Source organism: Gracilinanus agilis, chromosome 5, assembly GCF_016433145.1.
Source record: "Gracilinanus agilis isolate LMUSP501 chromosome 5, AgileGrace, whole genome shotgun sequence".
NCBI classification, from domain to species: Eukaryota; Metazoa; Chordata; class Mammalia; order Didelphimorphia; family Didelphidae; genus Gracilinanus; species Gracilinanus agilis.
In genome coordinates, this window is record NC_058134.1 from 209,360,140 (window position 1) to 209,385,393 (window position 25,254).

A 25,254-nucleotide genomic window follows, 5' to 3' on the forward strand; every position below is an offset into this window, starting at 1 on the left:
AAGAATTATATTTTCATGAAGTTTATTAATGATCATTTGAAGTAGAAGGAATAAAAAGGAAATAGAAGTAAAAAAGCCTAATTATTTAACAAAATTAAAACCACGTGACTAAGCTCTCCTTGCTTGTTTAAAAAGCCTGCTCCAGCAAAGCCAAGATAGGAAAACAAGGGAGGAGAGGGGTGGGGCTACTCCAAATTTATATCCTCCCTATGTCAGCATGTATGTGAGGAGAGTGGGGTGCTGGGAATTGTAGTTTTTAGGATAACAGATTCTAATTACACAAGTAACAATTCTAAGACAGAAGGTAAGGTTTAAAAAAAAAAAGATGAAATGGAAGATAGGAACTACTGAGCCATCAATGACTCATGTTCCCATAGACGTTTTGTGAATCTATCGATGATTCCACTCAAACGGAAATCTTTCACTCAAACACAAGAAAGAATATGAGAGTGTCTGGAGACAGCTGGGTGGCTCAGTAGATTGAGAGCCAGGACTAGAGATGGGAGGTCCTGGGTTCAAATCTGTCCTCAGACATTTCCTAGCTGGGTAGACCCACTTTAACTAGCAATTGATTTATTTTTTTAAAAAGTAGTGACCAAAAGTTCCAGCATCCCATAAATAAATACAGAAAAAAAGCCCTATTTGGAATAATAATATTTGAAGGAGGGAAAACTCTAGTGTAGGAAGGCTGCTAAAACTGAGAAAGGTGTTTTTTGGAGAGTAAATTGCCCCTTCCACAGAGTATGTGTTTATCTTTAAGAAAATCATAAAGAAATGGGCAGATTTAGCTCAGTAGAGACCTTGGAACTGATGGTTTGCTGACATTGGGAAAATTCTGAGGGACATTTTGACGGAACTATGTTCTTTTTTAAAAAAATTTAATTAAATTTAATTTTTTAAAAAAGTAACTATTTTATTTAGACTATTTTTCCATGGTTGGAAGATTCATGTTCTTTCCCTCCCCTTCCTGGAGCTGACAAGCAATTCCACTGGGTTATGCATATAGAACTACATTCTGAAAAGAACTGATGAGGCATTTTTGGAGGAAAAGACTTTTGTCCAGATATAAATGGATGAGAACCTAGAAAGAAAAGCGAATGATGAGAGTTGACTGCAATAGGGATAAGGCTGAACCAGCAGCTGGAGAAAGCAATCCAATGAGTGGCTTCCTCTTTCTCTTTTTACAGATGTGAATATGGCTGTGATTAACCAACACAGTAGAATAAATTGTTCAAGAATCTATACTTCTTTATTATGATATTGCTAATAAATCTCTGGGCTAGACAGTGTTATAACCTTTAAGTTCAAGATTTGAAACAAAGAAAATTTATGGCAAAAGAGACTTACTTGACGTTATGTATATCAGCAATGGGGTAAAAGAGTTGACTAGATAGTTTTTATATTTTGGAGAATTTAAAAATTAATACCAGAGAATGACTCAAGATTTCAAGAATAAAGTGATAGGCCAATAGCAGAGTGAGCAATGGAGGGGTTGGGGTGCTTCTCCCAGTTAACTGAGAAATATTACTAAAAGCCAGTGTACCTCAACCTCAGGACCTCAAAAAAACATACTTTATTAAGGAAACTGACATTGAAACCAACACTGCTGGCAAATGGTTGCCAGAGAGTACATTTTATAACAGGGCACATTAATTTGCTCTTATAAAAAGCAACTCTCTTAAGAATCAATATTAACCCTGCCTTTTCCCCCCACAAAACAAACAAAAGAAAAAATTAAAAACAAGGAATAGGGAGAAAAGGGAATCAATGAAATATTTAAAAAATACAGAGAAGAAAAAGTTTGGACAAGTAACCATGATGAAATTAATGTAGTCTTAAAACAAGCTGTATATAATATACAACCTCTTTTTCTGCTCCTTCTTGAATATGGAAATGTTCTCATTTGTTGTTTTTCAAGTGTATAGAAATAAAAAAATATTTCAAGGAAAAAAATCAGGCTTTTTTCCCCCTTCGCATTGTAGTCCTAACTTTAAATGTTTTGTAGAAATAGTCTCTTCAGTATTATATATTCCCAAGCAAAGTCTACCCAGTAACTTAAGGGTGATCACAAGTACCTTATCCACAAAGCAATATTAATTACAAGTAAATGATCTGCTTTCATTCAGTGCTTTTCAAAGTAGAAATGTTACTCCCATAGATCTCACCATAGGATCATCTCTCTTTAGGATGACCTTTTTCACCCCCTCAAACTTGTGTTTTTAATAGTTTAAAGGGAGATCCAATGAAGAAACTCCTTTTACAAGTGCAGATCTGCAATTGGAAGTTTTATTGTCTAAAAGTGTTGCCTAAGATCCAAAGATTCAAAGACTTGTTTAGAATCATTTAACTGGTATGTGTCAGAGGCAGGAATAGAACCAAGATCTTCTTGACTCCGAAGACTACTCTCTTTCCAATGAACCCTGAGGTCAAAGAATACTTAAACTTAATAAATACCACTTGGGTAAACCATTGCTTCAACTTACCATTTCGGGTGAGCTTTGGTGTTACTTGAGAGTTCACCAGGTTCTCCATTTCCAAGTGAACATCTTTCATTTCTCCTGTGTCATATAAATGAAGCACCTGAAGAAGAATTGTGGGTTAAAAGAAATAATGTGATGCACCTCAATAGGAAATCTCAAGTTGTTAGCACAAGAAGTTTTTCAGGAAGAGATTGTGAAAAATATGAAAATCCCACCTCCTAGAAGGCGCCCCTTAACTGTCAAGGCTGAATATGTTGAAGATCAACAATTTTATTTTGAAAAAACAAAAACATTAGTTCTTGAGAAGAATAGAGAAGGGCTCCAAAAGCCTTGATGGACCATTTAACACTACTATCGAGCAGCTAAAATCCATACACCATTAATAGGGACACAGAAGAATGATGGTGCCAATAGGAGATACTTTACAATACTTGGTCTCCCATCAACTGATAAATAAAACTCCTTTCTTCTGTAGAAGGAGACTCACTTTCCCCAACATAAAAGGTAGAGAGATCCTAAAATTTAAACTTGGTGTAAAAGGAAGGTATTTCTACTTTTGAAAAATCCAAGATTCCTGTCCCAAGCATTAATACTACTTTATAGATAATGGGAAACAACAAAGCAGGGGACTAAGTCAGATAGACCCAGGTTATAGCCTTGGGACCACCAAAAGCAATGCCTTGGATTTTCCATCTGCCAAACGAAAATTCAATCCACCATTCCTAATCCTACAAGAATATTATGAGGCAGTGGGAGATAAGTTACAAAACTTTTAAGATTCTAAGAAGTGTTTTATAAATGGATGGTGTTTCCACATCATCAGCTCCCTACACAGTGAGATCGCAAGTCCAAAACAAACAAACAAAAAATTATTATATTTTCATGACATTAATCCTTCCTCTAACTACATGAGAACAGAGAAAATCAAGGCTATCATAAAACTGAATCAGGTGATGGCTTATTAAATGGACCTTACCTGGTTTGGCCGTAGGAAGTTGACATTGATATTGGGATACCTGGTGACAGGGTCGATGCTGTAACGGCTGAAGTTTTTACTCACATTCTCAGGAGTAGTCTGAGGCAGCAACCTATAAATGCTTTCTCTGCAACAACACATACCAATATTGCTCAAAGATCTCATGAATATTAGTGCTACCCTTTTACTTTTCTAATTGTATATCTAAGAGGTATATACCATCTGAAGGACACAGCAAAAAAAGTCTATTCTTGTCTACTTGTGACAAATCATGTAACAAAATTCTTGTTTTTCTAACTCACTTAAATGATGAAACAGGGAAGAGACTGGCTGTTGACCAGTGAAAACAGGTATAGATTCCACTATTTAGGGCAAGAATGAGATTCTGATTCTAATGACAAAGACAACAAACGTATTAACTTTTTAAATGTTATCACAGAATAACCAGGTACCACCTGTCAATAATAAAGTATCCTTTAATGCTGATATATGAGCAAAAATTCCAGGTATATACAGGACTATTTTTTAGATTCCTTCCAATTCTAAGACCTCATAAAATAACTTTGTTTTCCCTTTGAGTTATAGGAGAAAATTAAACAAAATTAAATGACAGAGTTAGATATCAGAACCCAAGTAAGTCATTTAATATTTATGTACTGCATTGTACCAGATACTATGCTAAGGACTGAAGAACTAAGTACAAAAAACATTTGCTTACTTCCAATGAGCTTATATTCAAATGGAGAAGACAACAAGTACATACAAAAATAGATAGAGCAAAAAAAAAAAAGAAAAAAGAAAAGAAAAGAAAGAAAAAGAAAGTTAAAATGTGTGTGTGTGTGTGTGTGTGTGTGTGTGTGAGAGAGAGAGAGAGAGAGAGAGAGAGAGAGAGACAAACAGACAGACAGAGAGACAGAGAGACAGAGACAGAGAGACAGAGACAGAGACAGAGACACAGAGAGACAGACTGTGTGTATGTGTGTATTTTCTAGTGGTGTTGGTGGTGATGTCTAATGAGGCTAAAAAAGTAGGTTGGGGCTAGGTTGTGTTGGGCTTTAAAAGTTAAATAGAGGTGTTTATTCTCAAAGCTGCTGCTTTGAAGACATTGGAATTAGCTGAGTAGAGTACTGACATGGTTACATCTGTATAAGGAAAATTATTTTGGAAGCAGAGTGAAAAAGAGAATGAGATTGGGAGAGACCAATTAGGAAAGTGTTGTAATAATTCAAGCAAGAGGCAATGAGGAGATGAACTCAAAGGTCTGCTATGAGAGATGTTGTAGGCATAAATTTGGGGTGAAAGAATGTGAATCAATAATAATGCCAAATTTATGGAATGTGAGATGCTGGAAGGATAGTGGTGCCTTTGACAAAAATGGAGAAAGAGGAAAAGGTTTTAGGAAGGAAAGAGATGGAATTTGGTCAGACATCTAGTTGGAAACAACCGATGATATAGGACTGAAGTTCAGGGAAAAGACTGGGGCTGGATATAGACGTGGGAGTCATCTTCTTAGAGAAGAAAGTTAAATTCATCAAAGCCACTGAAGTTGCCAAGAAAGAAGTCACACACACACAAAAATCACATTTTCAGTTTTCAAACAGGAGTGTAATATTTCCGTTACCTTTCTGCTAGAACCTCCAGGGGACTAATTCCTAGAGACCAGCTTCGGACCATCCAGGCTGAGTCCATAGCAGCCAGAAAGCCTCGGGCTATTCCAGTTCCCATTGGCCAAAAAGGCTAAGGTTTTTTGCGTGGGGGAAGTGAAGAAGAAAGAGTAAAATAAGTTAAAAGGGGAAAATGAACTAAAAAGCATGACATTCTGCTGGAGTTTAGCTATAGTAAACAACAACGAATTACATTTTTTTAAAGTCTAGCTATGGCTCATTTGATACTCATTTGATGATACATTTTTACATTCTTCCCCTCTAAAATTACACCCTCTTTCCTTCATGCTCACCTCAAGCAGGCTATCCCCAACCAGGGCCACCAGTAACTGATGGCCATTCTGTTCCCGTACCAGGGCTGCATTCTCTGAGGCATACATGCAGGTAAAGTCAAACATGGCCACGTCTGGCTGCCCATAGTGATTGATGGCAAAGTCCAACGATGGCAGCTGCTGATTGGTAGAGAAGTCGGCTGCTTCCCTGGCATAGTTGAGGAGAGCCTCCTGGTCCACATTCTCCCGAGAGAGCAAGAGTTCTGTGTCAGCGTAGTCCTGTTTCCGAAGAGAGAAGAGGTTCATCATAGAAGAATTCAGTTAAAAACTTAAAATGGTGATACCTGAAAATAATGGAATTCTTTTACAATGTAAGAAGCAAAGAACATGGAAAATTCAGAGAAGAATGGGAAGGCATGAACGGATGCATGCATAAAGAGCTAAGTAAATAATATATGCAAAGACGATGACATCAAAACTCCCCAAAGTGAATACTGTGTAATTATGACCAAGCTCAACTTCTATGAATAGATGACAAAATGCACCTCCCTCCTTTTGGGGGAGGGGAGGAGGAAGGGGGGAAAAGGATGAAAGATATGGAACATACACTGCGTATTCTGTCGGACTCAATTGTATTCTTTGTTAGAAGGGATGGCTCTCTGGGTCAGGAAGAGGAAAGATATATAAAAACATGAAGATGATAAAAAAAAAATAGAAGGTATTGATAAAAATGTTTTAATTGGATATTTCTAATTACTTTAGCTTGCAAAAGCTAAAGCTCAAAAATAGGACATCATGCTGTGATTAAAACCATCTAAATTATCACCAAATGTCCTTCCTATCTTGAATACATCCTAAAAGAAAGAAGAAAGTTTCATTGTTAGGTGGACAACAACAGTAATCTGGGAGGTTAGGGAGAAGAAATATATTGCAAATGAGAAATATTTCAACACAATAAATGAAAATTAGATCGTGAAAGGATCCAGAGGAATCCATCTTCAAAGGGAAACAATGGTAACAGAACAAGTTTCTGTAAAATGGTATGAGACATTCCTTCCCTTATGATGAAGCCACAGGATCTGAATAGCAGCACTGATATTTCCTATTTCATTGAAGTAGAGCCTAAAGGTGCAAAGGACTAGCGAAAACATTTATTTACAAGACTTTAAAAGCCAAAACAGAAACATTCATGTTTGTCCTGGAAACAATGTTTGTTCACTGATGAAAGAGCACCTGCCAGAGGCTTGTTAGGATAAACATAAGGCATAGTCCCTGCTGCCCTCTAGGAAAAGAAATTAAAAAAAAAAAAAGAAAAGTAAATCAGGTCTTGAAATTCTAAAATTGTTCCTACATATTTCCTTTCACCTAATATGGTCTGTCAAAGGTAGGAGATTTTAAATGAGTCTTGGTCCCTTAGGTCCCTTAGTATGCCAGTTTGATGGATACAGATGACAATGGATAATAGTACAATGATTTAGTACAAAGAAAGCTAAGCTAAGCTAACCTAACCGTGGGCCAGATTTAGGGGCAAAAGGGAACATTAATGCTGTGTGTTTATGCCTATTTGTTTACAAACTCCTTTGTCTTCAGCTAAGGGAAGAGTAGTATCACTCAAACTAAACTGAAATTCATCCATCACTTTCATCCCACAAACTCAAAGAGCTACCTAAAATTAATTCCTATTAATTAAAAAAAAATTAGTTTAAAAAAATCCTCTAGTGAGAACAAAAGTCTAGAACAGATCTGTATTAACCCTGGCATCTTCTCCATCTCTCTCTCTATCTTTCCCCCTTCCTCTCCCTCCCTTAATCTCCATCTCTCTCCATCTCCCTCTCCCCACTCTCTTTCTCTCCATCTCCATTTCTCTCCCTCTCTCTCTCCTTCTCCCCATCTCCATCTCTCTCCTTTCTCCCCCACCCTCTCTCCATCTCCATCTTTCTCCCCCTCACTCTCCTTTCCTCTCTCTCTCTTCTCCACCCACCTAGCAATAGTGAATCCCTAGGATTCTTAGACTCTCAGGGAAGATTTCCTTTTGTACAATTCTGCCTTAGTGCTAAGGTTATTAATAAGAGAACATTGGGCATTTTAAATATCATCCTAGGGCAAGAATCATTCAATTAATCATCTGGAAAATAGTTTGGGAATAGAGGAACTTAGAGATAGGAAGACATACCCTGGATGGTTATTCTTGAGTAAGACTGACTAAATTTGGCTTGAGTTTAATTTACCATTACCTGGCCTTTTGCCCAAGGGTTTTCTGGATAAACACATATGTAATGAGTACAGAACACCACCCACATTATTAACAAGCCAGTTACCGGTCAACAGATGCTTCCAAATCCTGCCAACTCTGCTGTGCCCCATAATGCAGAATTCTCTACAACTTCAAATTAAGTCATCATCCAGCCTCTGAATTCTCAATGGCTTGCCACTGTTATTAACATGACTCTAATAGAAGCTCTCATTTTTCCAGGTGATAAGGATGGGATTACTTTTTAATTTTTCTTGGAAGAAATAAGGTAAGGGGTGGAGAAACCAAATTTAGCCCATATTTAGGCGCCTGGTAAAAATTGCCAGAAAAGTGCTTAATACAAAAGGAAAATGTTTTAAAGGAAACTCAACTCACGTGCAATATTACTCCTTTGTCTAGTAAACTTTGCTTTTTGGCTGTCATGACAAAGTAGTGAGTGTCGTCTTTGTAGTAGACAATGTTCTCCAAATCAATACCTGTAGCCAGAAGACAAATGCATAAATGTTGTGCTTTCCCAAACATCATTAACATGACTGAATATGGGTCCATAAAGAACCGAGGAGAACTGAGTACAAAAAAGAACAAATAAGAGCTTTAGGAAAAATAATGAATAATTTAAAATTGTGTGAAGGTTTTAAATGAAACACAAAGATTTCAATTCTAAATTGGAAGCATAATTATCTTGTTGGGAGAAATAAAGATTTGAGTGCTAGTTGGATGGCAGAGTAAGTTAGATCACCTTCTAGTACTCTAGGGTTTTTTCCCCCATAAAAATATTTTATTTTACCAATTAACTATAATAACAATTTTCCAAAAACTATCTCCTTCCCTCCCTCCTCTACCCCTTCCTGGAGAGAGTAAGCAATTTGATCTGGTTTACATATGTATTAGCATGCAAAACATATTACCCTAGTGTTCCTTTTTGTAAGAGAATATAAAACCAAAATCCCCAAATAAACTAAAGTGAAATGCAAGTAATCTGATGTGCAAGTAATTAAAAAAAAAAAAAAAGTTACTTTCTGTCTTAGAATCAATACTATGTATTGGGGTTCCAAGGGAGAAGTATTGTAACGGTTAGACAATGGGGGTTAAGTGACTTGCCCAGGGTCACACAGCTAGGAAGTGTCTGAGGTCACTTTTGAACCCAGGACCTCCTATCTTCAAGGCACTGAGCCACCTAGCTGCCTTTTAGTGTAGTAATTTAATGAAGATAGGTCCTAGAGAAAGAAACCAAGTTCAAGGCAGTGAAGAAAGTTAGCAAAAAAAAAACTTCTGAAAAAACATGGTTTATCTATCTAAAACCAATTCAATCCAACAAATCTTTGTCAGTTGCCTATTCTATTCAAAGTATTGCTCTAAGTACTAAAGGTGAATAAAATCCCAACTATTGTGAAGCTTAAGAGACTAGTGGTGTCTAACATATGGCCTGTAACTCTCCCAAGTATGGGTATGAAACTAGATTAAAACATAATTGGGAAATATTTAACAAAATACAAATACAATAAAACACAGATAATATTCCATTTTAAAACTAACTCAACATGAAGATTGCTTGACACCACTGTTCTAGGTGATCAATAAATTGATATGGATTTATTAAACATCTACTATGTGCCAGATGCAGTCCTAGAACTTCAAACAAAAAAACAAATCCTAGTAATAGCTAAAATTTACATAGGACATTAAGGTTTTCAAAATCCTTTACATATAGTGTTTCATTTGATTCTCATAAGTTTAAAACAATCCTTGGTCTTAAATAACCCTGAAACAATTCCCTGGCTGGGAAGAGGTCACAGAAAATTATATATAAATTATTTAAGTATATACACAATAAATATAAAGTCATTTGAGCATAGGCAACAGAGTAATGGAAACTGAAAAAGCAGGAAGGGCTAGACTGTAAAGGATTTAAAGGCAAACAGGGGCTAATACTTTAGCATTAATTATAATTAATTATTATATTGATAATTTGTCAACTAACTGATAATGATTGATATAACATTAATATTTACATAATATATAAATATGATAATTATATTTTAGGAATAATGTTTGGGAAAATAAAATATTTTAATTCTAATCAAAATTTTATTAATTTATTAATGATAAAATCAACACTCAAATAACAAATAAGTAAATAGATTAAATTAAATAAATAAAAATAAAGCTTTAATAAAGGGCAAAAGGGGTTAAAATTTAACCTAGAGGCAACACTGAGTGATGGAGTGACAGGATGAGAGGGGTGCTCAAGAAAAATTACACTCGAATTTGTGGGAAGGATAGATTAAAACAGGAAGAGCCTGGAAGCTGGGGAGCTAATTAGGTGGCTACTGAAATTGTCTAGGAAAGAGAGAATCAGAACCTGAACTAAAGTAGTGGCTGGGTGATTAGGGAGAAGGGGACAGAGAGATGTCGTGGTTGTAAAAGTAGTATCATTTGACAACTCCCTGGGTGAGGAAAAGTGAGGGGCTGATGGTAATGCCAAGACTGTGAGACTGGGATGGTGGCTGGTCTCAGCAAAAATAAGGAAGTTCAAAGGAGTTTGGGAGGTCCAGGAGCCAGTTGGTTTGAAATGAGCAGCTGATGATTCATGAGCACAGTTCAGTCGAGACGAGAGAAACTGCACAGAGAAACCCAGGGGAGTAGGTCACCAAGTGATAAGGTAGAAAAGAGAGAATACAAAGGGATCACATAGTTGTAAAACAAAAACTAAAGGAGGTGTAAGGGAGAAAAGGTTATTAGTGAAGGTAGAATCAAGGGAGGATTCATAGAAAAAAAGGGGCATTTGAATTGGGCTTTAGAAGATTGGAGTCACAGAAATTTAAAGAGGGTTTAAACTTTTTTTTTTTTTTATCAATGAAAAGGACAAGTGACTTACCCCACACCATGTAGCAGAAACTTTGTAGTACGACTAAGCTTAAAAGTCGAGGCCCTTGACTGTCTTAGACCAGAGCCATGCAACCTAAATACGATTATATCCTTTTTTTTATTATTAAAAACAACAACAACCACCCTAGGTGGCTCAGTGGATTGAAAAAAATAGCCATTTAACTACCCCTTAACCATATTCTTAAACTACATTTCACTGCCCCTAAATGGAAAATCAGAGAATTGGGTGTCTCATCAAACACTTTAACTCATAATAAGAGAACACTTGGCATCTTGCCAGGAATGCTAAACTTAGAGTCAAGATGATATGGGTTCAAAATGTGCCTCAACACTTGCCTGGGCAGTCACTTGCAGAATCAGAAATAACAAGATCATTTTAACTCAGGGTGGTTGTGGAGATCAAATTATTTAATATGTGTAAAATGCTTTGAAAACCTGGAAGCAATATTAATGAGAATTTTATTCTCATCACCCAAGTTTTGCTCTGAAAAGGACAGACTACTGAGAAACAGCTGAAGGGAAATAATGGTGGAAAATGTCTTATTAGGAACCTAATTGTTTGATCCAACTATCTTCCACGTTGCTTATTTCCACACCTAACCCAGGTATCCCCCTCCCTGTCAAGGAGAACCACATCGACCACCAACCTGTAGCTTCCCGAAGTTCCTGGAAGAACTTCTGATTGAATATGAAGGCCACACCGCTGATCTCTTCTACTTTGGCTTCTGCAGTGGTATGGCGGTTGATGAAGTTTGCTGTGATGGCAATGGCCAATTTGCCTCTAAATTCTTTCCGACGAAACCCTAGAGGAAAATAAAGTTTCCCAGAGAAGTTCTGTTAGAACTTCAAACTGTTAGAATTCAAATGAGAGAGATGAGACATGAGAGGATTAGAGTAGGAGGAAGGAGAAGGGAGAAAAGCTTGAAAAACTTCGTGCCTTCCTTCCAACTAGAGAAGACTGATGATGCTCAGGGAAAGCATCATCCACTGTGATGAGATGCTACCTCGTTTATAGTATGATTTTAATTCCAATACTGTGAACTGTGACTTGAAAGTGTAGTCCTATTGCTATGGAGATGAGCAAAGGAAGAAGCCTGCCCTCTTCTCCCTAGATCTGAAAAAAGATGACACCCCAAAGGTATTCCCTGGGTTGCAGGAGTGAGGAGAGGGGTAAGGAAAGGGAAATTGAACCACTGTCACCGAATGTAATTCATTAAGCTTCAAAGCAGTCAGAAGGTATCACGAGGAGGCATATCCAACTCTCCCACCATGAAGGCATTTAAAACATTTATAACCACGGCGAGCATCTGAAAAAGCCCGGTGTGCCAACAGCGACCTCCTACTACGCCCAAGCCAAAGGGTATCTAAACCAAAAGGTACCTTCCAAGGTGTTCCTCCGGCCATCTCCTCCAATGATCACTTCAAATTCATACTCCGATACGGGGTGTGTTTTGGGGTGTACCTGTGCCCGCCAACCTATTCCTGTGGAGCAAACACAAATGAATGTTGCCTCTCCGACCTGCATCACACAAGCAAGGCTACAAAATCCCTATAGAGGAGCAAATTTCTGAGTATTCAAAGAATATAGACAGTATTTAAATCAATATCGAAGACTCATGGATTGTAAATTCTAGGAGAGAAGTCCTTAAGAAGACTTGCAAAGGAAGAGATTTCCCACAAAAAATGCAATGCTTACAAATTTCCCCCCAAAAATAAAATTAATTAAGAATATTTTTCCATAGTTCCATGATTAATGTTTACAAAGTCTTAAGCAACCCCACTGTCTATTTCTCAGATCCAAAGAACCCCAGGGAGTCCAAAAGGCAATATTTGTGAGGAATCTAAAAATGTTTACTCTGAAACCAAACTATATCTATATCTATATCTATCTATCCATATCTATATCTATCTATATCTATATCTATATCTATATATAGATATAGATAAAAAATGTTGTACAGTTTTTCCCTTTGCTTCCATCCCTTCTTATTCATTCTTCTACTCTCTGCAGCCCCCAAAAGTTTTCTTCCAACTTACGTTCATTCTCTTGGTCCTCAGGGGGGTAGACGAGCCCTTGGAATTCCACGTTGACATGGATTTCAATGCCAAGAATTAAGGCAACCTTCAAAAGGATCAGCTGGAGCTGCCGGATGCCTATAGGATAAGTAGGATGGGGACAAACCCAAGAACAGCTTTAAGGAAAGCACTACAGAAAAGGGGGAGCCATTCAAAAACGTCTCTACGACTCCCCCCCACCCATCCACCCACTCTCGGCTTCTTCACATTCTCAACGCCTCCACTGGCAAGAAATATTTTCCAAGTCAAACCCTAAAGCTGTTTTTTTTTTTAAAAAGAGCAAATACAGACTATGGGGGAGATACGTTTCTGTGTCTGCCCTCCAGACAGACTCAAAGCTACTCCCCTCTTTTACAGAATGGGTAGAGATAGGGCCAGCAGGCATAGCCAGTTTCCTATCTCTCCCTCCTTCTACAAGTAAAATGTAGAGAAAAACTGGAGACTTTTGTTTCTTAGTCTGGCATAATGGGAGGAATGCCACACCTGAGTAGGGCAAGAGGGATAATAATACATGTGTTTATATTCACACATAATAAGCATTAAGGAAAAGAAAACAACTATTACACTCCAATAGAATTCCAGAGCACTTTCCTTTCAAAAGGTTTACATATGCATGCATTACCTCATTTATCCTTACAACATTCCTATAAAATGAGAGGCATAATTCCATTCCAAATTTTGCCCTGAGAGGACCCAATAACCCTGCATTTATGGCTTATAAATTAAATTATTTACTCAGGGTGACATAGCCTGACTCATCTGAGATGAAAAGCTGGTTCCCTGTCCATTGTTTTTCTCAAAAGTGTATATAATAAGGGAAAACTTTAAAAAAGAAAAGTAAATGATCAAGAAAAATCATTATGAATTTCTCAGAGGTCTAGAACAATGTTTTATACTACTTTCTGTTTCTAATAATGCCTATCAAAAGTTCCTTGCAAAGAAAAGGTAACACAGTGAAAGACAGAGCCAGAAGGACTGAGAAATTTATAGGGCTTAGCTTTGCCATTATTAGTGATAGGATTCTGAGCAAGTTTAATCTTTAATTAATTAAACTAATTTTAAAGATTAATCTGCATTAGTCTCAGTTTCCTGAAATGTAACGTAGGATTACATTTCTTGCCTACTTCATGGGATTTCTGTGATTATCAAATTTTAAAAAAAGCATATTATGTTAATCTGTGAAGCATTAACAAATAAAAGTTATCAATGGTAACAACCAGTCATTTTGGAGTTGATCTTAGCCAGCCTTGCCATGAAGTACAGTTCCTCCACCACCACCACCACCAGGCCTGAAATAATCTCATTACTTCTGCAAAATAATACCACCAGACATTTATTTTTGCCAAGTGCCTTCCTTTATAATTTGTTTTCTTATTTTATCAATATTTGTCTGACCTACTTCTAAGGAAGGGCACTTACATTTCCCAGATGAGAAAGGTGTAGTGCCAAAGGTCTCAGAGATAGTTAATGGCAAAGCTGGGAAAATAATCTGGTCAAATCTGAGTCCCAAGCTCCTTCCACTATATCTCTTACTATTCCTGAAATCCTTACCGGGTAATGCTTAATATTGATGCTACTTGGATTGGAAAGTTGTGTTTCCCAAAAGACTTGGGAAAGCAAATTTTAAATAATGTCAGTCTGAAAAAGCTAATGGTGTTTAGGTTGAAATCAACCTCCGGAGGTCATCTAGGATCTTATGGTCTAAAAAACATTTTTTCAAAATAATTCTGAAATAATAGTATTAACTATAATTATCTCCAGTTTCCAGAAACCAAGAGAGATTCATAGGACTTGTCCATTGTCACAGAATTATTAAGTATTTTAGCCAGAATCTGAAGCTAAGTCTTTCTCTTTTGCGGACTACTTCTGAAATCAAATATGGTAGATAATGAGATCTGTTGAATTCATGTAGCTTGGGTCCTTTTCTAAAATCAATACAGCCTGTGATCTATACAGAATACCTAAGAGCAGACAAATCTTGCTACAAATCATCTAAGTTTTTCTTTTCAGCTGCCCAAAACTGTCACCCTCTGGAATAATTAATCCCAAAGAAGGTCATCATTTTATTCCCTATTATTTTACATTTTATTTGTAAACCGCTGTATATACCCCAAACACTTCACAGATTTTAGTTTAATGGAATAAGAAATAATTTCTCTAACTAGAGGAAGACATTGGGTGCCGGACAAGGATGTACAAAATTGTACAAAAGTTTAAAAAAAAAACAAAAACAAAAGGGAACATTTGGGGACACTTGAGATAATGGGCTCCTTAATAAAACTACCTCAGAATCAAGACCACTATTTAACATGTCATCCAGTTATCCTCTGGTTCCAAATTACTCCAGATGGACTACTGTCATGCCAGTCTGTATCAAATTGCAATTACCTTGCGGAAACCCAAGCCCAAAACATAGCTGAAGAGTTCTGGAGAGAACACAATTAGAATGAGTCTAGATTAATTATCATCACCACCATAGACCCAACAGGGCTAGAGGTAGATCTCTCCCAACGTGCCACCTGCTCCTTCCCGCCAAAACAAAATGGAAGCTCTTGGAGACTCCGGGCCACTTACTGATGTGGTCAATGGCCCCAGCGCAGAACTTGCCGTAGAACTTCTTGGCACCCAGACCCCGCAGGTCATGTATGGTAAATGGCCAGAGATGTAGAACATTGTTGCGGGAGAAGGCATCCCGCTTCTCAATGACCACCACCTTGGCTCCCAGTAAGGACAAGTCAATGGCTGTGCGAAGGCCACAAGGTCCAGCTCCGATGATGAGACACTGAAACACACGGCTATTGTCAGGGCAAGAAAAGCACCTCCAGAGATCATCCACATTTGTGTAAAGACTCACCATTTCACAACAAAGAACATTTCCCATTTACTTTTTCTCCTGCTTCTCCTCTTTCATCCAGAACATAAAAACCAAACAAAATGAGTTTTTCCATATACAAAGTAGAAGGGTGAAACGAGATTTTAACTTGTAACTATGAATCTTTCTAAAATAAAGGTAACTTTTCCTTAAGTATAGAATAATAATAATAAAATTGCAAAAAAAAAATCCAAAACCAACTATGTGTATATTAATTTGAACTTTTAAAAAAATTCTCTTTCTGTCTTAGTAACAACTCTTAAGACAGAAGAGTAAAAAGTCAGTAAGACAGAAGAAGCTAGGCAAATAATGATTTACTTAGGATCACACAGCTGGGAAGATTTGAATCCAGTCCTCTTAATTTGAAGCCTGGCCCTCTCTCCAATGTGCTACTTAGCTGCCCCCACATATAACTTTCAAGGTGTCCTATCTGCTGTTCCTTCTGTTTGCTTTAATGCATTAAAAAAATATTCCAATTGCGCTCTTTTTTCTTTCTTGTTTTTTCTTGAACAGTCTATTATTAGCTGCCTCCTTTTTTCCATCTCTTTCACCATCAAATTGTAGGGGGTGGGCGGGAAGGGGATGATATAAACCATTGTACAGGTTCAGCAAAATTTTGTCTGAAACAAATCCTCTGGACATTCCCATCTGGAGCAAGATTTCCTCAGAATTCAACCCTTTAATAAATACTTGTGACTACACCTAGGTCAGAATAAAGCATCTTTAAAATATGGGTGCAAGGCTAGTGTTGAATGTTTTTAAAAAGGGGGGTCTCAAATGGCCTGCTTGTTGACTATTTCTATATATAAGTCCCAAACAAATGAAAGACCATGATGATTAAATATAGGCAGTGGGTGTGTGGCTTTTTTTATTCTTTTGGCTCTGAAAGAATTTAAATTTGCCTTAGTACTTGAATAAATCTATTTGAAAATGACATTTTTATCTTCATGTGAGATGCTATTTTTGTTTCTAATTCTCCCTGAACTGCTGCCCTTTTTGAGTTGTCACCTTGGATAATTGAGGCTTTCACGACACTATTAATATAATGTCTTCATGAACACATCTAACAGACACATAGATTTTGAAGAAGGAAATAAGAGTCTCTTTTTCCATTCTGGGTTGTTGCTGAAATCTATGCAGACTTCATATAGCCTCCCAACACTGATTCTTCCCTGTGGACCCTTGTCCTAAAATCCTAGCCCCAGGATACTGGTACATCCCGACAACTCTTACCTTGGTGTTGGTGCACACTTTTCCCTTTCTGTAGTCTTTGTGGCTGCCTCGTTTATCCAGTTTTGCCCAAAGGGCTTTGGCTTTCCAGTAGTTAAGCTTGGACTTGAGCTTGTGGTAGAAGGAGCGATAGTCCTTGGGTTTTAGCTCCAGATAGTCACAAAGCTCTTGGAAAGCTTTCAGCGTTCCTTTGCAGGTGCTGGCTTGGACAAAGCGGTCAAAAAGAATATGAGCTTCATTCATCTTCTCATTTCGGCTTTCCTCCATGCTTCCACTCTTGGTAACCCCTGCATAAGGGGAGGGGGCAGTTGTTTTCTCCTGATACCTACATTAATCTATCAAAATCAAAGGAGAAAGGAAGAAGTGGTTAATAAACCTGAATTTTCTAAGGTTTCTTAGAAAGGCAGTTCTGGTTTTTAAATAATTAATTTCTTGAAGAGTACTTTTTATTTATTTTTGTCTTGTTCTATATTAGTCATTTCTGTATATAATTCCATCGCCTACATGGTCTCTTCCTTTGTAACAAAGAATTAGGCACAACCAACCAAAAAAAGTAACAATTGACAGCTCTCATTGCTTCCCTTTCCACAGAAAGTACAGCGGTGTTTCATTTTCTATTTTATATCCAGGATTGGTAACTACCAATTGTTCAGAACCCCACTTTCTTTTCTTTTCTTTTTTTTTTAAGTTTGCAGTCACTTTGTATATTGTTCTCCTGGTTTTGTTTCCACTACATTCATGAACTATAATGTTAAGCCATTTTACAATCGATGGAAATACTCACTTCATTTATAATTTTTTTTTTTGCTTACATGAGTATTTTGGTATATTATGGAGCCAGTTCTATTTTTTGACAAAGCAGTTCTTAAATTGCCAAAAGAAAGAGACCAAATATTTCCTAAAGCTACTCTAGTCTGTCCACTAGAACATTAAAGTGATTTCTCCAAATAATTTATCAAATAAATTATTTTAAAAAAATAATCCTTATATTTTGATTTCAAAAGATTATTACAAAAATGAATAACATGGAAATAGGTATTGAATGCTAATACTCGTATAACCCAGAGCAGCTGCTCATCAGCTACAGGACAGGGGAGGGAAGAGGAAAGGGCAACAATATGAACCATGTAACCATGGGAAATAAATAAAAAAAAAAATAACCTTTATCTTTCATCTTAGAATCAATACTGTGTATTGTTTCCAAGGCAGAAATGACTTGCCCAGGGTCAGGAATTCTCTCTCTCCTTTCTCCCTTCTCTCTCTCTGTCTCTCCCCACTTTTCTCTCTTACGATTTTGCACTTTGAAATTCCACTCTCTGATCATAATCTATCTTTCCATCCCTCCTTTAATGTCACTCCTCCCAAACTTATTCTTTGTTCTCACTATGACCTTTGGCACCTCTACTCTTCCCTTCTCTCTCTCCTCCCTTTCTTTTTCTCTCCCTCTCTTCTTTCCCCTTCTCTCTCCTCCCTTTCTTTTTCTCTCCCTCTCCTCCTTCCCCTTCTCCTTCTCTCTCTCTCTCTCTCCCCTTTCTTTTTCTCTCCCTCTCCTCTCCCCATTCCTCCCTCACTCCCTCTCCTCATCCCTAAATCCACAAAATCCTTGGCTTTATCTTCCGAAGAGTTCTGTCTCTAATAAGAATTAGAGTGATTCTAATAGTAACAAGCTTTTACTGTTGTATAAAACATTATATGATATATCAGTGAGAACTGGTGTTGGGAAATGGATCAAGCGTTAACCAAATTCCTGTTACTTGAAAATGCTCTTAACACAGGAGCTAAGTGCTTTTATCATCACACAATGGCCCCAACGCTGCCCTGTCAGAACAATTTGCTACAGATGGTTCACCAATTAACCAAAGGTAAAAGGTGTGTCCAGGAAGCATCTTCACAAGGTCTTTCTAAATCCCTGTTGTCTCTCTTTGATCAGTTAAATTTTCTTGACAAGAAAAGTCCATGTGATCAATATCCACATCTAGAATATATGAATGGATTATACTTTTGGATTTGGCCTTAAGGAGAGCACAGAAAAACAAGAGAGGGGCAGGTAGGGGGCTCAGTGGATAGAGCCAGGCCCAGAGACGGGAGGTCCTAGGTTCAAATCTGGCCTCAGACACTTCCTAACTGTGTGACCCTGGACAAGTCACTTAACCCCCATTGCCTAGCCTTTACCACTCTTCTGTCTTGGAACTCACACACAGTATCAATTCTAAGATAGAAGGTAGGGGTTTAAACAAACAAAAAAAACAAGAGCTAGAGATGGAAAAATGCAGTGAGGATAGATGCTACCAGGGAACCTGCACCTGACCCAGGAACTCTTTGCTGCTGCTACCCGAGTCAGGAGCCGCTGAAATGCAAGCCAGGTCCTCCAGCAAGATGGTGGAGTGACTGCCAATTCTCCTGCAGCACCACCTCAAAACAAAAGGCAGATGGAGGCCAAATAAAACAAAAGAACAACCCAAAAGAGAAAAGGGGTGGGAGGAACAAAAAATATTCTACAGGAAGATTAACAAGAAAAACTGAAAAGGAAAAGGGTTAAGTGCTAGTAAAATGAATAAATTCTACAGGTTAAAGAAAGGAGAAATCTGCAAAAGACTGTAATCTCAGTCACACCTCTAAAATACAAAATTTAGGCACATTATGAGAATCTTAGAACAAGAATATGCGATAGAAGATCTGGGATTAGGATCTCAGAGGAACGAATTTTAAAGCAGGAAGACAGGAAATCTGAATGAAATCATGAACTCTTTAGGCAGAATAATAACAACAAAAAAGATGAACAACAGAGCTGAATTCAGAGAAATGTTAGAACTAGAAGATGACCTCAGAACCCTACAAATCAAAGCAAGAGAGCTAGAAGGCTGAACTCTAGACTATATGAGAATTATTGGTCTCCCATAAAAAGATGAATATGAAATATTCATAAAATGAAAAATATGAAGTAAAGTATCAAGGAAATGATCTAAGAAAACAGTTCAAAAGTATTAGAAAAAGAAGGCAGAGAAAATCTAGAAGACAAGACTATGCTACAATGTATATATAAGTAAAAAGAGCAAAATAATGATGAAGCCAAAAAGGAGAAAAGATACAGATTAAGAATATTTTCATGCAACATCTCTGGTAAACTGATATCCAAACCTTCTGTTTCATTATTCTACAGGTTTAAGGACCATTTACCCACAGATAAGTTGTCGACAATACCCAACAAACAGTTTTTTTTTTTTAACCCTTACCTTCTGTCTTATAATCAATACTATGTATTGGTTCCAAGGCAGAAGAGCAATGGTGACTTGCCAATGGTGACAGTCACACAGTTAGGAAGTTTCTGAGGCCAGATTGGAACCCAGGACCTCCCATCTCTAGGCCTGCCTCTCAATCCACTGAGCCACCCAGCTGCCCACCCAACAAACAGTTCTTAAAAGAAATGTAAACTATCAGCAACTATTATAAAAGTGCTAATAATCAGAAAAGACAATAGCCAATGATATCTAATAATTAGATAAAAGTAAATTAAAACAACTCTTTAGGAGGAATCCATACCTATTAACCTGGCAAAAATAATAAAACATAAAATTTCCATGGTTTGGAGGATGTAGGAAAACAAGTACATTTAATTCACTGCTGAAAAAAACTACTTAGTAGTAGAAAAAACTACTTATAAAAGATAATTTACAACTTTTCATACCCTTTGTCCCAGTAATGCTACTAGTAGGGGTTTATGCTTCCAAGGACGCTGACAACAAAGAAAGACCTAACCATATCAGTGTCTTTATATTAACACGTTGTAATAATGATAAAAAAAAATTGGGGGGAAAAAAGAACCACAGCCCAGTGCTTAGGAATGGCTAAAGAAAGGGTAGTATATAAATATAATAGAATATTACTACCCCATAAGGAATGACTAATAAAAATAAGCCCAAGAGGGGCAGCTGGGTAGCTCAGTGGGGGCAGCTGAGTAGCTCAGTGGATTGAGAGCCAGACCTAGAGACGGGAGGTCCTAGGTTCAAATCTGGTCTCAGCTACTTCCCAGCTGTGTGACCCTGGGCAAGTCACTTGACCCCCATTGCCCAACCTTACCACTCTTCTGCCTTGGAGCCAATACACAGTATTGACTCCAAGACAGAAGGTAAGGGCTTAAAAAAAAAATAAGCCCAAGAAAAAAGGGAAATACACCCTAAAGGTGTTATCAATTAATTAATCATATTTCAGAACAACCTAAATTTCTAATAGCACATGGCTAAATAATTTATGGCACATTAAGGTAATATTGTGATATAATTAAGACCAACAAGAATAAAGAAAATAAAGAAATCTAGAAAGCCCATTATCAAATAATGCAAAGTAAGGAATCAGATCCGGAAAACAGAGGACACGTAAAAGGGGATGCTTTAAAAGGAAAAAGGAATAAGAATTGGCAAATAATTCTGATGACTTAGGTTTAACTAAAAAATTATGATCCTACATGCAGTGCATGTAAGTAGTTATTAAACAAGTTTAGTTGGTTATTAGTGTTTGATGCTAAATTTTTAATATTTCAATTTTTTAAAATATAGAAAACTGACATGAGCTGATGCATAATGAAACAAAGCAAAGCCAAATAGAAATATATAGTATGTATAATAGTATACATATAATTTGCAATCACAAAAATAAAAACAAATTAAAATGATAAAATTCATATTTTCAAACATGGATAATGTATGGTACTGACTTGGGAAATAAGCTATTTTTAAAAGTGTTAAAATTAAAAAGAGACCCACAGTGGAATTGTAGATTAAATACATTATTTTTTATGCTTATCTGCTTTAAGAAAGTGTAACTTCTAAGAAATTCAATTGAGAATATAATTTATATAACGTGTTGAAACAAAACATACAGCTATTAGCAATGGAATTGTAGCAAGAGTTCCTGGACCAAAGTGGAACCATATCTGGAAGGGTAGCATGGGACAGAGTCTTGCTGTGAAGACAGCCAAGAGACCCTGATAGTCACTGATAACTGATAAATGGCCTACAAAGATTTTAGGTGTATATGTGAGATGCTGGTATCAATTCTAAGACAGAAGGTAAGTGTTAAAAAATAATAACAATAAACTCCCTGGGCTCTTCTACTTTGTAACTAATACTTAGTATCAATTTTTAGACAGAAACTAAGCGTTTAAAAACAGAAAACCCCAAAACTCAGCTAATGCTGATTCAAGATAACTCCAGCACATCCCCACAGAGTGGGACTCACTGAAAGGGTGGGTTGCTTGATTTCTTAGTGATGCCAAGTATTTTCTCCTTGAATCCTAGAGTCTGGAGGACTCCACCAGTCTCTGGACAAAGTGAGACCTTTCAGAAAGAAAAGGACGGTTGCCATGACTTCATGGATTTAAATATGTATCTGAACTTTTCATCTGATTAAATAAAACCTTTCCAATATTCAATATAGATAGCCCGAGTGCTTAACGTAGGAAGTGAAGCTCTTTTCCTTTCTGTTGTAGAGAAATATTTTTGAGAAAAAGCTCCAAGATTAATCTTGGCTTGTTATAAACCAGGAACTTTGGTCAAAGGCCACGGATTTCACAAGTATGATATATATTAAGTTTATTGGACAGCTATGGATATATACACCAAGAAGTTCAATGACAAAAATAAAGGTCCCACGCGTAACAAAAATATTAATAGCACTTTTAGAAGTACCAAAAAAAAATCTGAAAACAAAATGTACATCCCTTACTTGAGGAAATGGTGGAATAAAATGTGGCATGTGAATGAGGAATTTAGAGAAAAGAAGAAAAATTTGGTGAGCGTTCAAGCTACACATCCTCTAAAGTCCCTTCTGTTTTAAAATCTATGCTTCTAAAACTTATATGAACTGATACGAAGTGAAGAAAAGTAGGTCCTGGGAAATACACTCTAAATTAAAAGCTGCTGAAAATTTTAGAAAATAAAATCTTTTCTTTTGATATCATGTAAAATTTCCCTGAGGATTCCTCTCCACCTACCAGTTGTAAAATAAAAATATGCCAAGAAAAAGCTCAGCAAAACTTATATATCACAAACTCTGACATTATATGCAGCATTCCCCACATATAGCACGTATAGAGAGAAGGCACCTTCTCATAACTATTCTTTGGACCCAAACTTAGTCTTGCAGCAGTTTTGACCGTCTTCTTGTTCTTTTCATTTACACATTGTTTGTAGCCATCATATTATCTTGTTTCTTTATTACACTTTATATCAACTCATAAGTCTTCCCGGGTTTCTCTCCATTCATCATGTTCATCATTTCTTACTGGACAGTAATGTTCCATTACATTTACACACCCCACCTTCTCTAGTCACTCCCCAAACAACAGCAATCTCCTTTGTTTCCAGTTCTTTGCCACTAAAAAGATTGGTGTTCTAAAATATTGTAACGTATATGGGACCTTTCTTTTGGTCATTGACCTAGGGGTATATTTAATAGAGGAATCCCTTGGTCATTCAACTGCTATTTTTTTTTAAATAATTTTTAAAATTTTAAAACCTTTATCTTCTGTCTTATCAATACTAAGTACTGGTTCTAAGGCAGAAGAGTTGTAAGGGATAGGCAATAGGGGTGTTAAATGGCTTGCCCAGGATCACATAGCTTGGAAGTATCTGAGGCCAAATTCAAACTATCCACTGAGCCCCCTACATTTAACTTTTTTTTTAACTTACTGATTAATCTTGGTTCCAGAGGCCCAACAATTTAAACAGCCTTATCCTACCCCACCTCCACCCTAGAAACATACATAGCTAGCATACAACAAAGGTTTGCAATCTCATTTGATCTTTACAAAGAGCCACTAAAAGGTGGGTTCTATCATTATTTTTCTTTATAGATAAGGGAACTAAGTTTGAAAGAGGGTCATTGTAGGAAGTTGGATCAGGTCTTTCGTCCCAAATCCAGCATTCTAGGGGCAGCACGCTGTGCCAGCTGGTCACCAATGGATGGGTGCAGGATGCTTATGCTTTCCAAGTTGGATTTAACTCTTTTTCATTGTAATAAGGGAGAATGCATGATTTCTGCCAGGAGAACAATGTACATGGTAACAGAACTATTATATGATGATTAGCTGTGAAGGACTAAACTATTATCAGCAAAGCAAGTCTAAGCACAAGAGACTCATGATGAAAATGCCATCCATAGCCAAAGAAGGTTACCTGTTGGGGTCTGAGTGCAGAACAAAGCATGACACCTTCCACTTATATTTCCTTTTCTATTCTATTCTGTGTGTGTTCTATCATGACAAGAGCAATATGGAAGTATGTATTATATAAAAGTATGGGCAGAGCATTTATCAAACTCTTCACTGCCTGGGGGAGAGGGAGGGAAGGAGAAAATCTGAATTTTAAAATGCCAAAAACAATGGTCAAAAAAGTGTTAAAACTTTTTTAAAAAAAAGTATTTTTTCAAAAAATTTTATTAATTTAGAATATTTTCCCATGGTTACATAATTCATATTCTTTCTCTCCCGTTGTCCCTCCTGCCTACCATAGCCAATGAGCAATTCAACTGGGTTTTACATGTATCCAAAAAAAAAAAAATATTTCTTGTAGAATTGCAGGCAGTGGTTTTCTATTTTCACAGGAGAGCTCACTGAACCCCTGGTTTGGGGACTATGGGGAAATGGAACCTGTTCCAAAAGGAGATCCATGTTTAAGCAGATGACCGTAGAGGTACTTTTTATCTTCTGAAATTTTAGGATCATTTTGTTTCAAAGAAAATATATTAAATTTAAGGTGAATTATTGCTTCATCTATCTATCTATCTATCTATCTATCTATCTATCTATCTATCTATCTATCTATCTATCCATCCATCTGCCTGTCTGTCCATCTGTCTGTCTGCCCATCTGCCCATCTATCTATCTATCTATCTATCTATCTATCTATCTATCTATCTATCTATCTATCTATCTATCTATCACGTCAAATACATATAGAGTTAATTACCTAATGAGACTGACTGTGGTGGGAGAGAAGTCATGTTATGAGAATCAAGTAAGGAAATTAAATCTTTTTCCTTATTTCCCTCCATAAAAGGAAGCCTCAGGACTGCAGCAATAAGAGATCTAGGGCAGAATCCCATAGAGCGATGGGAACGTCACAGGACCTCTCTGGGACACAGAATTTCCATGTGAGATGCTCTGTCGAGGAAGTTCCTTCCTGTTGCCTGCCTGGAGGAGGAATTCCTTTTCTGTGTGGCACAGAATATCCCTCAAAGCTTGACTCCAGTCTACCTTACCAGGCATCATTTCCCCCTTTCATGCCCTAAGGACCTTTCCCAAACTTTCTTAATTTGGTAGCCTTTCCTTTGGGATTATTTATAAAAAATCCAGATCTATGTAGCTAGAACACAGATGTTTGCATGCTGCCCCTCTGTGAGTTTAGGGGGGTCCTTGAGAGGAGGGACTGTTCTCCCGACCCTTCTCTTCGTAGACTTGGTGCCTGGTCCGCAGAAGGTGCTTAATAAATGTTGTTAATGGACCGCTTCAGTGCTTTCGTGGCTGTGTGTTGATGGGGGTCTTCCCTC

At 37.1% G+C, this 25,254-nt stretch overlaps 1 protein-coding gene across 2 annotated transcripts in view; it reads right to left on the reverse strand.

Annotated features, from left to right (window-relative positions):
- Positions 1–17,788, reverse strand: part of MICAL3 (microtubule associated monooxygenase, calponin and LIM domain containing 3) — a 146,307-nt gene extending 128,519 nt beyond the window's left edge. For both annotated transcript variants that reach the window (XM_044679348.1, XM_044679347.1), the window contains exons 1-10: positions 16,714–17,788; positions 15,183–15,390; positions 12,570–12,686; positions 11,913–12,014; positions 11,180–11,335; positions 8,019–8,119; positions 5,414–5,671; positions 5,078–5,193; positions 3,457–3,583; positions 2,484–2,580 (exon numbers count right to left, since the gene is read on the reverse strand). In XM_044679348.1, the coding sequence (XP_044535283.1) occupies positions 2,484–2,580; positions 3,457–3,583; positions 5,078–5,193; positions 5,414–5,671; positions 8,019–8,119; positions 11,180–11,335; positions 11,913–12,014; positions 12,570–12,686; positions 15,183–15,390; positions 16,714–16,977 (1,546 nt within the window). In that variant the 5' untranslated portion in view covers positions 16,978–17,788. The remainder of the gene's footprint in view (positions 1–2,483; positions 2,581–3,456; positions 3,584–5,077; positions 5,194–5,413; positions 5,672–8,018; positions 8,120–11,179; positions 11,336–11,912; positions 12,015–12,569; positions 12,687–15,182; positions 15,391–16,713) is intronic.
- Between the last annotated feature and the right edge of the window lie 7,466 nt (positions 17,789–25,254).